Source organism: Sabethes cyaneus, chromosome 3 (assembly GCF_943734655.1).
Source record: "Sabethes cyaneus chromosome 3, idSabCyanKW18_F2, whole genome shotgun sequence".
NCBI lineage: Eukaryota > Metazoa > Arthropoda > Insecta > Diptera > Culicidae > Sabethes > Sabethes cyaneus.
The window spans coordinates 33,381,866-33,396,833 of NC_071355.1; the positions used below are offsets into that span (position 1 = coordinate 33,381,866).

Sequence of the window (14,968 nt, forward strand, 5' to 3'; positions counted from 1 at the left end):
CACCTCGTTGCGAGTGTTTTTTGATGGAAAATTTTGCGCAGGAAAAACATGATCGAATTCTAATCACGCCACTGCCACCGAACAAACGAAAGCGCATCTGCAATAAAATGGATCTGGACGATCAACGGCAGCTGATTAAACAGCACCAGGGAAGCGGTTTGCCCAATCAAAATTAGCATCCAGGAGCCAATCCACCCAATCAGAACTATCAACAGTCGGGTATATCAGCAGATGCCATCATTGTTCAAATTTTGCAGCAACAGTGCGAATCTGCCCTCTAACAGCAGAGTTTTTTTTTTGCAACAGCAGGAAGCATTTTTCCAGAATGCGAGATCATCAATCAACGTCAATGTTCCACCAAATCCAGAAGCCATTTTTGGATTAACTAGGTGGTATTATTAACGAGTTCAAGTTTGAGAACCAGTGTACCTTTACTGTCTGGTATGTCCGTTACGACACCATTTTATCCAAGCTGATCGGCTGCACCGTGTTCAGCGCATACGACTTGTCCGATGTGTTTCTGCAAATGGAAGTCGATGAAGTTCCGAGTAGAATTTACTTGATTGTTCGTAGTATAAAGGTTTAGGTAGGTTGTCTTACTATGACCACGCTACCGAGTCTCGTGTTTGGGCTGTCATCTTATGTGTAGTACCGAGACAACACATTTCACAATTCAGTCGCCTGCTCTGGATCAGACGCTGTTGTGAGCCGTTCATAACCTAGAGTACAACCGCGCACTTGGTTGAGGAGTTGTCCAGAAGGAATCATCTAATTACCAAGAGCCGTCCCTAACATGAGAACGAGAACAGACGCGCAAGTCTGGCAAGAGTATAGCGACGAGTCGCTACAATTAGCGTTCGCATGCCAACTTCCCTGTCGGTATACGACCAATGTTTCCATCGGGGTTTCCAGCCTGAACCATTGCGACCATTCCCTTCGAGAAGGTATGACTTCCTTAATGAATTTTAGTACCTTTTTTGTTTCAGCAGACCATGCCTCGCTAGGCGTTAGAACAGGTAAAATTTATTCGAGTTTGACATTTCACGCAGGTCGAAATCGGCCGCCATGGGCGCTCCTGGAAAATTCTGCTACTGCTGATTACTTTCCCCTATTCCATTCTAATTGCATAACATACTTTGTGCCAATGCGTAACTTTATTATTGCTAAACAAATGTTACCCAACGAAATTCCAATCCTTTATTTCCACCATCATTTGTGGTACGCTTGAAACAAAGACGGAAAAATAATTATTTGTCCGTTCACGTTGCAATTAGTCACGTTTGACGTAGTGCATTTGATCCAGACACTCTATTGACCATCTATCAATAGAAGCAAATTATAATTTCAAATGAGAATCTTTTGATAGTATAAATACTGAAAATATTGTACTGTCTTTATTAAACATCTGTTTGTTGGAGTAAAAACTAGCAGCATGAAAGCATTAAGTCTTTTGTCGGCCATTATACTGGTCGGCACCAGTACGTCCCTCGACTGGTGGGAGCATGGAAATTTCTACCAAGTTTATCCACGTTCGTTTAAGGATTCAGATGGCGACGGCATTGGCGATCTGGACGGTATGTAGTTCTAAAAGCTTGCAGTTTGTCAACATAAACTTCTAAAAACATTGTTTATTGCTACAGGCATCACCCAGAATCTCGGTTATCTCAAGGATATCGGAATGGACGGTGTTTGGCTATCGCCGATATTTGCTTCCCCGATGAAAGACTTCGGATACGATATTTCTAACTTCTACAAAATACAACCGGAGTACGGCGATTTGAATTCGTTCCAGCGATTGGTGAACAAAGCCAAGAAGCTTGGTTTGCGCTTGATTCTTGATTTTGTACCGAACCACACCAGTGATAAGCACGAGTTCTTCAATCTTTCGGTACATCGTGTTGAACCGTACACAAACTACTACATTTGGCATCCGGGTCTAGAAGGACCGAACGGGACTCGTGTTCCGCCATCGAATTGGATCAGCGAATTTCGTGGCTCTGCCTGGGAATGGAACGACATCCGCAAAGAATTCTATCTGCATCAGTTTTTGAAGCAACAACCGGATCTGAATTATCGCAACCCAGCATTAGTGGAGGAAATGAAGAACGTTCTCCGCTTCTGGTTGGATCGAGGAATTGGTGGTTTCCGAATCGATGCCATACCTTATTTGTTCGAAAGTGCGGAAGTGAACGGTCGCTACCGCGATGAACCCCTGAGCAGAGCTACCGATGATCCAGAAAATCCTAAATATCTCATCCACAGCGAAACTTTTGATCAACCGGAAACCTACGACATGATCTATCAATGGCGTTCCTTGCTTGATGAATACAGTGCCCGAGATAACAACACTCGTATCATGATGACCGAAGCCTACACCAGTCTCCCTAAAAATATCGAACTGTTTGGAAACAAAACTGCCAACGGGTCTCACATACCATTCAACTTCCAGTTGATTAGAAACTTGGATCAGAACAGCTCGGCAGCAGACTTCGCTAAATACGTAAACATTTGGTGGAAAGCTCTTCCGGCTGGTCGTCGTTCGAATTGGCTACTTGGGAATCACGACAATGGTCGAATCGGATCCCGACTCGGCAAAAACAAAATCGATTTGTATAATATAGCATTGCAAACCCTTCCGGATATTGCTGTCACCTACTATGGTGAAGAGATCGGTATGCTGGACCAGTGGATTTCTTGGGAACAGACTATTGACCCATCTGGTTGCCAAACATCGTCGAAAACCTACACACTGTATTCTCGCGATCCATTTCGAACTCCTATGCAATGGAACAGCAGGAAAAACGCCGGATTCTCCCAAGCTGATCGAACCTGGCTGCCAGCGGCCGACAACTACAAACGTCTTAACGTATTCCAGCAAAGCCGTGCTAAGAAGAGTCATTTGAAGATTTTTAAGCAACTCACCAAGTTCCGCAAGGGTCCAATTCTGTCGCATGGTGATTTCCAAATGCACCTGATCAACAAGCAGCTGGTGGCATACAAACGAAACCTGGTCGGAGTTGGATACGTAATTACAGTGCTCAATTTTGCTAGATATCCCCAGCATTTGAACTTGACAAGCGCTTTTAAAGGACTTCCTCGACGTATGAAGGTGGAAATTTCTTCGTTGCACGTTCGAACTCCAGATGGGTAAGTTTGAGGCAAAAATATCAGTTTTTCGATATTTGTTATTAAAATCTGTTCTTACAGTTCTATGATCAGCCCCAATAACTACAGGCTGACAGGAGAGAGTGGAATTGTCCTTGTGCATGAATATCCGAAGAAAAAACCTGTACGTCGCCATATTTAAGCTTTAAACCAAGGCTAGTGTTCCGGAATCAAAATGCCTACATGTAATTTAAAGCAAAATATAAACTATAACCGCATTAGAATAAAAGCAATTACGAATGTTACGATTTTTACTGGCAATTTAAAGCGTTGAACATTTATAGTTATTGCAAGACCATTGTTTCAGTCTTACTTAATACTAATAATCTGCATCAGTTTCCCATCGACAATCGACCAGTATTCTTTCATCAGCAGCTCCCGGGTATTGGTCGCATTCCATTCCTTGAGAACCACAGTGACGCCATTGTCGATGTACCATTTACTGTTTGGTAGAATTTTAATAGTGACTGCTTACCAAGTCGTGCCAGTAAAGGCTATCGATGTAATGCAGATCCAAAAAAAACGTAACAACCTTTTCTAAAGGCACTCCTTTTTCATTTTAACATTGTGCGATGAGTGATAAATTACTCCTAGCTGGGGGTAGATGGAATCATTTTAGACTTTCGGTATATAATATTAATGTAAAATTAGTTAGGTACATTGTAGCCCAGATCGTGTTTATTTAAATTATCTTTTTACACCACCTTATTTTGAACCCAGCAAAAAAGATTAATATTGTTCCGTTGATTGCGTGTAACTATAGATGAAAGGCTACTCAACCGAACTGAAACTATGCAACGAAGTCAAGTGGTAATTGAATCGCTTTGCCCGGTACTGTGGCTGGCTCTTGTCTAGTTTGGTTCATTAGCGCATCTGACTAATGATACGAAAATATGTAGCTATCTTCTTCCACCACCAACCCCCACCCCCACCAGCGTGGGGTGACCAACTGCCGACGGCGCCGCCGCCGCCACCATCGTCGGCCATCAGATCCAACGCAACCGGAAGGCTAGAGAAAAAGTATAATTAATGAATTTATTCATCGTCATTACGATTATTAGTAGCATAGCTGTTGGCCGGTGTGCGGTGAGAGAAACAGAGCTGCTGCTGGCCGCTGCTGCGCTGGGTCGGGTACTTATTTGTAGTATCATCATCATCATCATCTGTATCTGTTCAGCACTTTCCGTTTTCTGTCTGCTCTACTAGGGATTTCCATCCACCGTCCCCCTCCCAAGAACACAATGAAATGAACGCTCAGGGACCAAAAAATTACTGTATTTATTGCCGACGCTTGACTGTTAATTTGATATATCCGCGTATTTCCCTGTTGTTTTTTTTATTTTTTGTTTTGCCCCGGTCCCATCTAGAACGGACATATTTCACTCATTTGTTACTGGATACGGAATAATTTTTCACGTTTATCTCAGTTGTTCCATGTTGCTCTATGGATGGAACACGGACGGACGCTCGAATGGAAGCGCACGTCGGTGCACATTACGGTGCATGTAACATGTAATGATGCGGTACTGAAGCCATTTATAAGCAACTATCTAAAAATTGAAATTTACTATTGCGGAAATACTTGATTTATTATTTTTGAGTATCACACCATTAGGGTCAGTCCCAGTCGAGCGCTAACTTAGCGATCGCAAAGTGCGTTTTGAACCGTCGAGTATGGTAATTTGAATCTGGTATTATTTGCACTTTTTCATCAGTCGCTCTATTTCAATATTGAATTTACAATCACTTTTTTGAAACTTGACCATCTGTTTTCATTAAACACACTTCGTGGCCAGCTGTTAGAGTACAGCAAAGTGCTTCGATCCTATTGACTCTAACAGCTTCTGCGAGCTGCGAGAGCCATCTGGGAACAGCTAGACCATTGCATTGGGGTTTAAATAACTATTAATTGTACTCTGTTGAATAAACATTATTAATTAAATTGTAATGAAATACATTCATCGTGCAAATACTATTTCTACTGAAACATAAAATGAATTAATGATATTTAATACCGTTTCACAGCAGGAAAAGGTACAAGTTACCCCAATGTACGGTAGTACTGTTCTGTAACTAGTCGTATTGTATATCGTCATTCGTTCATCCATTTTGGTACTATAAATTCGGCCATAGACACATGATTACAGATATTACACTTGCGAGTAGTGTGCTTGAAAGTTATTGCTCTTTTTTCTGGCATCTGACAATTAGCTCGTGAAACGAACTGTAAGCAAATAATATTGTATTTATGATGAAAAAAACTAGCATGCTGAGAGTAGAGCTAATGAAATGTGTAAAATTTTAATTGGGTCATTCAAAAACCTTTAATTACAATAATATAATATTATTGTATTAAAATTATCTGCAATATGTGTTACGAGTCCGATACTGTCAGTTTGCCTCTTTTTCTTTGAAACCGATAGAGACGTCTTGTTCAGTACAGTATAAACTTAACTGCTATGTAAGAGGTTTATTCCGTCTGTAAGGAAAACCATACCTCTGACAGGGCATCATGGTTCCGTAGCAAGAAACGCAGATTGCTCTTAAATGCTTTACACAAATGTGTATCTAATTAGTACATGTAGTAGTAGTTAGTAGTAGTAGGGGAAAGCCACCATCAGTTCAAGGACTTGCCAATGTATGTGGGTAGAATTACAGTAGATCCAAATTTGATTATCAAATCAATTTCGCACTAATGTTGTTACAGAAGGGCCAAAAGGGATTGGGCGGACCCACAAGCAGAGGCACTTGTACGCATTCCGAGGTTATAAGAGTCGCCTTCCAGCATTAGGATCCTTCGATGTAATGATCAATTTCGCTGTACAGTAGAGTCTCGGAAAAGTTAACTCTCTAAAAAGTTAATTGTTCAGAAAAGTTAAGCGAATATCAGCTCTCATGCAACGCTCTAAAAAGTTAATTTTTACCTTAACTTTTCTGAGAGTTTGAATTTATTGGTTGTCCAAGCGTTCGTACACACACGTATGTTTACCTTCTATCTCTATTTCTCATTTTTCGGTTTATTGTCGCCTTTCCACAGTCATACAGAGTCATACAGAGTCGCATCATAACTGGGATTAAATTAAACTTTTGTACCGGATAGTTGCAACAATAGCGTTTTGAACTATTTGCTAGTTACACATAGTTCTGAATTGATAACATACTGGAAGGAACAGCAAGAAATTAAAAATATAGTATAGTCGCAGACTATACGAAAAAAAAACAAAAGTAAACTAGAGTAACCGACTATTTTAAACTTACTGAAAGGAACTAAGTATTATTTCATAAAGATCTTGCTACATATTTCTTTCATTACAATTTCAAAATACATAAAAATGTGTATCCTATATCCCGGAGTACATTTTTCGCTTTTGTATTTATCATTTTCAATAATTTTCAGGACTACTCAGAAAAGTTAATATTTCGGAAAAGTTAATCGACCCATTCCCCAATCGATTAACTTTTTCGAGAGTTTACTGTACCAACTTTAACCCACGTGATGATTTGTTTTTTTGAATTGAGAAGTGTCATATTTGCTTCAGACCTTAAGGATTCAGGTTGGCAATCCACTCCAGCGTCCAGTTCCACATTCATGATATCAATAATAATACTGTTAATAATATGATATTAAGATGAAATGCGGTATATATGGTAAAAATAGAACAATCTCACCAGCAGTCCTTCGTATGGAAAAGAGTAGCGTCCTTTGAGGTTCCATAAGTGCTTCTAATAGTTAATTTAATTTTTCATTCTGGTATCCATGTGCAGTTAATGACTCGTTTTGGCCAAAGTTTTTACTATATAGCAGAAGATGATTCATAAGATAAAAAGAAAAAAATAATTAAAATAACTTATTAGGCTTGCCTATTAGCTAGGCCATGTGGCTCCGTCGTCTGCCCAAAACCGCGGTTTTGAGACCAGGCAACCGGGAACCACCCAGCATCGCACCTCCTAGCTTGGCTACTCAATGGAGCATTACCAGGTATGGCCACGTGGAGGCGCTAGGAAGGGGTTTGGGATAGCTAGAGCTATATTGGACGCTCCTCATTTGCCTTCCCCATTTCATTCCCGTGTATCTAACTGGTACATGTGCACCTAAACTACAGCTGGTGCGAGCACCTCAGGAACACTCCCTTATCTGGGGCAGGATTTGTTTTGGGTCCGAAAAAGAAGAGTTCCAAAATTGGTACAAAAAACATAAAAAATGCAAAAATTAACCCTCACTCGGTCTGTTTACATTTTGCAGATTGGCCCTTTTGAAAAGTTGGTGCCGAAATGTGCTTAAGGGAGACATGGCGTAGAGGGGAAAGATCAGAGAATTAGAATGAAACAAAGCTTGTGGAGTTTGTATAATGTTCTTCTTTACGTACTCAAGCCAGAGGATCCACGGATAAAAAAAACTTTAATGGGAGCCAATTATGATATAACCGGATTCGAACATAACTTCTTCCCTCAGGCCCTGTGGATCGCAGATATTGATGAACCTTTGAACCACAGTGGGTTGGATAAAAAGGAAACTACAATCCTCTTACTAAGCGTGCGAGATGCGACGTGTTTCAAACTCCTATGATGATGATGATGATGATGATGATGATGATGATGATGATGATGATGATGATGATGATGATGATGATGATGATGATGATGATGATGATGATGATGATGATGATGATGATGATGATGATGATGATGATGATGATGATGATGATGATGATGATGATGATGATGATGATGATGATGATGATGATGATGATGATGATGATGATGATGATGATGATGATGATGATGATGATGATGATGATGATGATGATGATGATGATGATGATGATGATGATGATGATGATGATGATGATGATGATGATGATGATGATGATGATGATGATGATGATGATGATGATGATGATGATGATGATGATGATGATGATGATGATGATGATGATGATGATGATGATGATGATGATGATGATGATGATGATGATGATGATGATGATGATGATGATGATGATGATGATGATGATGATGATGATGATGATGATGATGATGATGATGATGATGATGATGATGATGATGATGATGATGATGATGATGATGATGATGATGATGATGATGATGATGATGGTTTTTCACATATGAATAGTATATGCAAATTTTTTTACGTACATTGGAAAATAATTGAATGGCACATAAACTTCATTTATTGGCCACATTACAAAAATCTATGTGTGGAACCAGGGAATCAAAAATCACGATCGCACAAGAGACAAAATGTTGCAACAATGTATGATGAATGTTTGTCTCTATTGCATGGAAGTTAGGACAATAACAAGTTATCGTAGCTGTATATCGTGGATACAGATGTTTCATGGCATCCACGTTGTTGCCTGCGAAAAAGACACACTGCTTTATGCTATACGGATTGTACGCAACAAAAGCAATCCTAATCATGCCACACTGTGTCGGCAGCGGCAGGGTTTGGTAGTTACCAAGGTAAAGGTGGTAACTTTTGTACGCCAGACTTTGGGTCAAAGCAAGCTAGTCTTTTTCTTAAGGATTTTGATGTGTCCCTTTTGTTCAAGTTGCTGATAAAGTCTTGTCTTTATCCAGTCGACTTGAGACAAACACATATTTTATTGTATACCTGCATCACCAACAATAAGTGCTTGTGAGAGCAAGTGTGTATCAAAATATATTCTCACCGAAAGTTGTCTTGCCTACTGGTGCGAGACAATATGTGTTTGTCCTGTTATTTTGTTTTCGTTCTGGTTGCTATGTATGTTTGTTTTATAGGAAGAGAATTACTGGTTTATCACTCTTCGCTTTTGTCGGTTATTTCTGCGTATGAACAATGATATTTTGATTCCCTGTGTGGGACACTTATAAACTATACTATACGAAAAGTTTTCTCAGTGTATAGACTATTACGGCCAAGGAGTGGTATTTCAAAGGGGCGTCTGTGTTTTCAAATTATTTTCATTTACATATGTTTTTCAAATTCATTTACATTCACTTATGTTTTTTAAAAATTCGTAAATCAAAACTTACGTCTGAGAACAAGTTGTAGAGACGACCAGTTCAGAAATATGCGTTTCTTTGCCAATAATATCTATTTCATTGCAGATAAATAGAAAACATCATGTGTTTACATTGCCTTTTTGCAACTTTACTTCATTGAAAATTATATCTACGAAACTTAAAATTTTTCATTTTTGTTGTTAGCTTTCCAGATAAACAATAAAAATGAGGATCTTGTTGACCAAATGTACCAGAATCTCTCTTTAAATCCATTCCTTTTTCGTGTTTTTTTTTTCTACGTGCACTTTTTACGTCTGAAATTACAATTAACGTCACTTCGTTGTACCTGGGCGATGCCTGGGCGATCGGTGTCAACTAACCTACTCGATTTCACCTCTTCGAGTATTGCGCTAGTCGAGAAAAAAGCACAAGTGGACGCAGTATACACTGACTTGAAAGCTGCATTTGATCGTATCGAACACCGCATCCTTCTACGAAACCTTCAGCGACTAAGGGCCTCACAACGGCTATTGTCGTGGATTGGTTCATATTTATGCGACAGAGTCTTGCAAGTCAAATCAGAGTCTGCCGTTTCATCTGTGTTTACCAATAAATCTGGTGTTCTCCAAGGAAGCAACATGGGACCTTTGCTTTTCATACTATTTTTCAACGACGTGGCTACAGTGCTTGTGTGCTTGAAGTCGGATGCGCACTTATCTACGCTGACGACCTCAAACTATTTCTTGCCGTGCGTTGACGATTGTCACCGGCTGCATGGATTACTAGACATTGAACTACTTGATTGTGAGCATAGCTAAATGTGAGGTAATCATATTTCACCGCATCCAGAGCCCAGTTATTTTCGACTGGGGGGAACACGATTGCGACCTCGACTTCGTACTTGACTCCAAGCTTACGTTTAAACTTCACTATTCTTCTATTATTTCGAAAACATCTCGACAGTTTGGGTTTATTGCCAAAATTGGGAGAGATTTCAAGAATCCTCACTGCTAAAAGTCGTTATACTGTGCGTTAGTCCGTCCTGAGCTTGAAAACGCAAGTATGAATTGTCAGCCCTATCTGCTCACCTGGATTTTAAGAATCGAACGCATTCAAAGCAGATTCATTCATATGGCCCTGAGGGATTTGCCCTGGAGAGATCCTGATAATCTTCTCTCGTATCAACTTTCGCGCATCGTGCATTTCATGGCGCTATTGCATACCGAATTTCATCGAACCACGTTGGGGTACCATGAACCAATGGCTGCATGTATCCGGACATTCACGCAGGCAGGAAATTTGTTCAAAAATTGAAGAAAACTGATTGGATATAATATTAATTTGTTGAATTGTGCTATGTTTTTCACTAAGACATAGTCAGATGGATATAATTTATAATAAGTAAATAAATTACCTCCAAAATTCGAATTAACGTCATCTTATTTACGTCTAAAATTTGTATTAACATTCTCTCGTTTTACTTCCAAAATTTGAATTGACGTCCTCTTTTTTTACGACCGATTTATTTACGTTCCTCTAATAGTGGAAACTTGTATGTACAGGGTGAGTGGCGAATTTTTGCAATAAATTTCAAATAGCAATTTCTCATACTTGCAGCACAGAATAGCTTATACTGTTGGGTGTTAGATGTAAACAACCAGTGTTGACTAAACTGGAAGATGTCGAAACGAGAAAATAATCGGTCAGCCGTCGTCGTTCTATTGCGTGCCGGAGCAAGCGTAAAGGAGATAATTCGTTCGGAAAGTGTCGGAAAGAACAGTGCACTATATAACGAAAGCTTGGGAAAGTAAAAGGTATCCTACACACTTACTCGGAAGGCATACAAGTGTCGTTCTATTACCGCTGAATGCAACAGGCTCAAAAAAGTGGAAAGAAAAATTAAAAAGAATCCAGTGAGGTCAATGGCTCAGGAAAACGGGTGTTCGGAATTTTCAGTGCGACGAGTAATGGCCAAAAACCTTAAAATAAGTCGTATGGGCTATGCAGAGGTCAATTTATGAATGCTGCAACTAAAGCACGGCGATTGGCGAAAGCTAAAAAACTTCTGAGTCGGATGAAGCATCCTCATCATAATGATTCTGTCATCATTTTCTCTGATGAAAAAAAAACTTTAATCAGGATCAAAAGGTGAATCGAAAGAACGACAGGTGGCTTGAACCAGATCGTAGTCAGGTTCCAATCGTCATGTCAACAAAATTTTCGACCTATGTGATGGTTCTAGGTGTAGTCTTCAGCGAGGGGGATGTAATGCCTCCGTATTTCTTTGAACGAGGTAACAGCCGATGTGCACCTGAAGATTCTGAACAATGTTATTGTTACGTGGATGCAGCAGGTTGCTGCTGGCCGCCATTTCATCTTCCAACAAGACGGAGCACCTACTCATAATGCCAACAAAACACAAAAATGGGTAGCTGGTTCCAGAGTTTTGGGAGAAGGAAGTTTGGCTTCGTAGCAGTCCCGATATCAATCCTTTGATATTTCGCATTTTTCGCTTTCGTTTTGTTCCGTTCCTCTTCTTGTTACGTCCTGCTCTTTCTTCCTTTCTGTCATGTCCTGTTTTTCTTTTCCGTTTTGCCCCTTTTGTCTTCCGTTTTAATTTTTTCTTTTTAAATAAAGAAACGACATTTCTATCCCACTTTTCTTCATTTCTTTCCAGTTTACTCTCATTTTCTTCGTTTTCTTTATGGTTTTCCTTCGTTTCTTTTATTTTTTTCTTATGTCCTTCATTTTTTCTGTCTTCGTTTCTTCTTTTTTTCCATGTTTTCTCTCCTGTTTTCTAAATTTTCACTTTTCTCTCTCTGTGTGGCCCATTTTCCTTTCCAATCTGTCTCGATTTTTCTTTCGTTTCTATTTTTTTTCATACCAGTTTTTATTATTTTTCCTTCTCACGTTTTTTCTCTTTTTCTGCCCCGTTTGTTCTTTTTTTGTCACGTTTTCCATCGTGCTCTTTTCTGTTTTCCCTTCTTCTGTCTCATTTTTTCTTTTTTGCTTCTATTTCTGGAGAGCAGCAGGAGATGGACTACCTCTAAATCCATCGGTAATGTGGTAATATACCATATATGAATACGCTGCTAATAACTTCTGGCTTAAAGTTGTTTGGGCCTTGAGATCAGGGCCCGACAACGTTACCTTCAATTAGAATCAGGATTCAACAATGAAGCAATGAAGCTTCAGTTTCAACTAAAGCAGCAGCGCTTTGCTTTAAAACTTGCTTCATTCAGTGTCAGTAAAACCAATTTCACTTCATCATGACGGTCGGGTTTAAAGCTTTATTTGTGTTTTTCCACCAAATATTCGTTAAAAGGTGCAAACAAAAAATGCTACCACAAAAGAAAAATTTTATCATCAAAAGATTAGACATTAGACATTAGACACAAAAAACAGACAAACAAGAAAAAGAATATTTCTAAAAATCCCAGAATTACCTTTTTGTTGGAGTTTTCCACAATGCTACACTTAAAATTGCATTTAAAAATGGATTTGGTGGGCGTGTTGCGCTTCATTAGAGGGAGTGCAGTATACCGGACCCTGAGCCACAAACTATGAAATTTAGACAACTCTTTGCGGAGTTTATAGCATTCAGACGTAAATTGATATTAGATGGTGAGTATGTTTCCCCATATGCATATCAATGTATAAGATTCTGCATGTTTTAATAACAACATGCATTTTGGTATCAGAATTGTCTCTTTAATGTATTAGTCTTTTAAAGCACCAAAATAAAAATTCTTAGATTGGAAATGTCACATTTGCAAGCAACGTTCTACATTCCTTTCATTTCATTGACTAGAGCCAGATTGTTTCAACGCTACTGTAATTTGCATTTTATTTGTGACTGTAGAGCAACATCTCGAAACAAACCGACGATTTCCCCTCAAACAAAGCTAACGCAGTGCAGTGAGTGCCAACTGTAGCAGCTTTTCGCGTGAGCCCTACCGTGGGAGGGGAAAACTCACCCACTTCCAGTGGCAGTGCTAGAACCGTTTACATCGTCACCTACCGGTTCACGATGGGATGCTGTGGAATGGAAAATCTCTTATCAGTGGGCTGTTTTTCGCTCTCCCCAGAACGGGAATGCTATACTGATAGCAGTCCGGTTCTCGTGCTCGTTCGCTCCGAATTTTCCTCTCTTTCTCCCTGAAGCGGAGGGTGAGAAAAACTCGAGAGCATACCCGCAAAGGATCATCAGGATAATGCTTTGTTTATTTTCCTCGTTTATTTACCGTGTCGAGTCTGCTACTGCTGCTGGTGCTGCTTCTGCTGACTGTCTGCCAGTAAGCAAAAGCATGACTTTTCCTCGTTGCTCGGTTACTCTCGTGTGCTCCATGCTCGCGCTATGTCTCTTCACTTCTGACTTCCGACTGGGCCCAAGGAGACGCGTAGAGAACGTTGGATGCTGTTTATCTCAATCTCTGGTGCCGTTTTCGTGTGCCATGCCGTTGCCGTTGCCGTTGCCGGAGTGGTTGATGATGCTGGCGACTGCTGATGGCTAAGCTTCGGATGCGAGAGAATGAATTCCCTGCGATCGGGGTTGGTGAAAAAGAGCGTGTGACATCCCGATAGGGAAAGCGTTTTCGGCGATACATTACATCACACATTTCTGCACAAATCTGCACCAAATTAGTGAGAGTTTTACTTTTAAACCGTGCGGTCACGTTCCGGAGCGGATGTCGAACTCGAGCGCGGTTGACTGCGTTTACTGGAAGATTGCGGATGATTGAATCATTATTGACTGGATTGGTCGAGAACGGACGTCGATTGCATCTGGCTCGTAGCCAAGCGGACCTTCGCCCGAAGAGACCTTTGATCCTCGATTGTGTGTCCAATTATCGTTGATTTCGTGCGGCGAAGAAGCGAAAAGCAAAAGTGTTTCCAATATTGAGCGCAAAGGATTTCACGCCCAACCGCACAAAAATAACAAGGATTACTTTCTTCGTGGTGGTCGGATTTGGCAAAGTGTGAAAATCATAATGAAAGTGTTTTGCACGACCACACGTAGCGGAGGTCAAATGCGTGGGATCGGTGGTAGATAAAATCTTCGTCTGGCTCGAGGCCGCATCCTGTCGGCGATTTCCGGCACTGTTTGTCCGGCAGGCAGGTCGGGTGAGAAAATGTCCCGGTAAACAGAGGACCACAGACAAGGTTTCGTCCCACGGGGGCGATAGTCGTAGCTCCAAGCGCATCCGGGAAATCGATTATATCTTGCGTTTGGACCACCCTTTTTCTGCTCGGTCCCTTACGTTGTTGCGGTGCTATCCAGTGAAAGTGTTATCGAGATTTTGTGTACGAGTGGCCTGCAGTGTCTGGTGGGAGGTTAACTGTTCTTCCCCCTCGCGTCAGATCATGGTTTGATTACACTTGCTATCTGTCGGTGGCGTGGTTTGCGGTTTCCTTTTTTCCCTCAGCGCGCGCATTTCGACGGAGCAAAGTAGAAAGACCATACGCTAACGTCGGTTTCCTGTGGTCTGATACAAAACAAAACTCTAGTGGAAGAATATCAGGGGATTGGGAAAACAAATGCAATCTCGCTGGCCAGTCCGGGTGTGAAGTGATAAATTAATTAAATTTCTCCTTTCCGGAAGCAATCGGAAAAATCATTGCGGTTCGCCTGGGCAGTGAGTGCGATGATGCAGAAGGAATCCTCTTAGACAAGAAGAATACAAAAGTTTTCTCGTTGTGTGTTTGCGCCTCCGGTGGATTTCCGTGTGAGAAGAATGTGTAATTAGAAAGCAAAAGTTGTAGCTAGAGTAAAAGTTACGGGTGGCTTAGCCGC

General features: G+C 40.6%; 1 protein-coding gene across 1 annotated transcript; it reads left to right on the plus strand.

Moving 5' to 3' along the window:
- Positions 1 to 1,407: 1,407 nt before the first annotated feature.
- LOC128741133 (probable maltase) lies at positions 1,408 to 3,458 on the plus strand. Its single transcript, XM_053836727.1, has 3 exons — positions 1,408 to 1,574; positions 1,641 to 3,147; positions 3,208 to 3,458. Exons 1-3 carry the CDS (start codon positions 1,433 to 1,435, stop codon positions 3,305 to 3,307), a joined length of 1,749 nt encoding a protein of 582 aa, XP_053692702.1. The 5' UTR covers positions 1,408 to 1,432; the 3' UTR covers positions 3,308 to 3,458.
- The last annotated feature ends 11,510 nt before the right edge of the window (positions 3,459 to 14,968 follow it).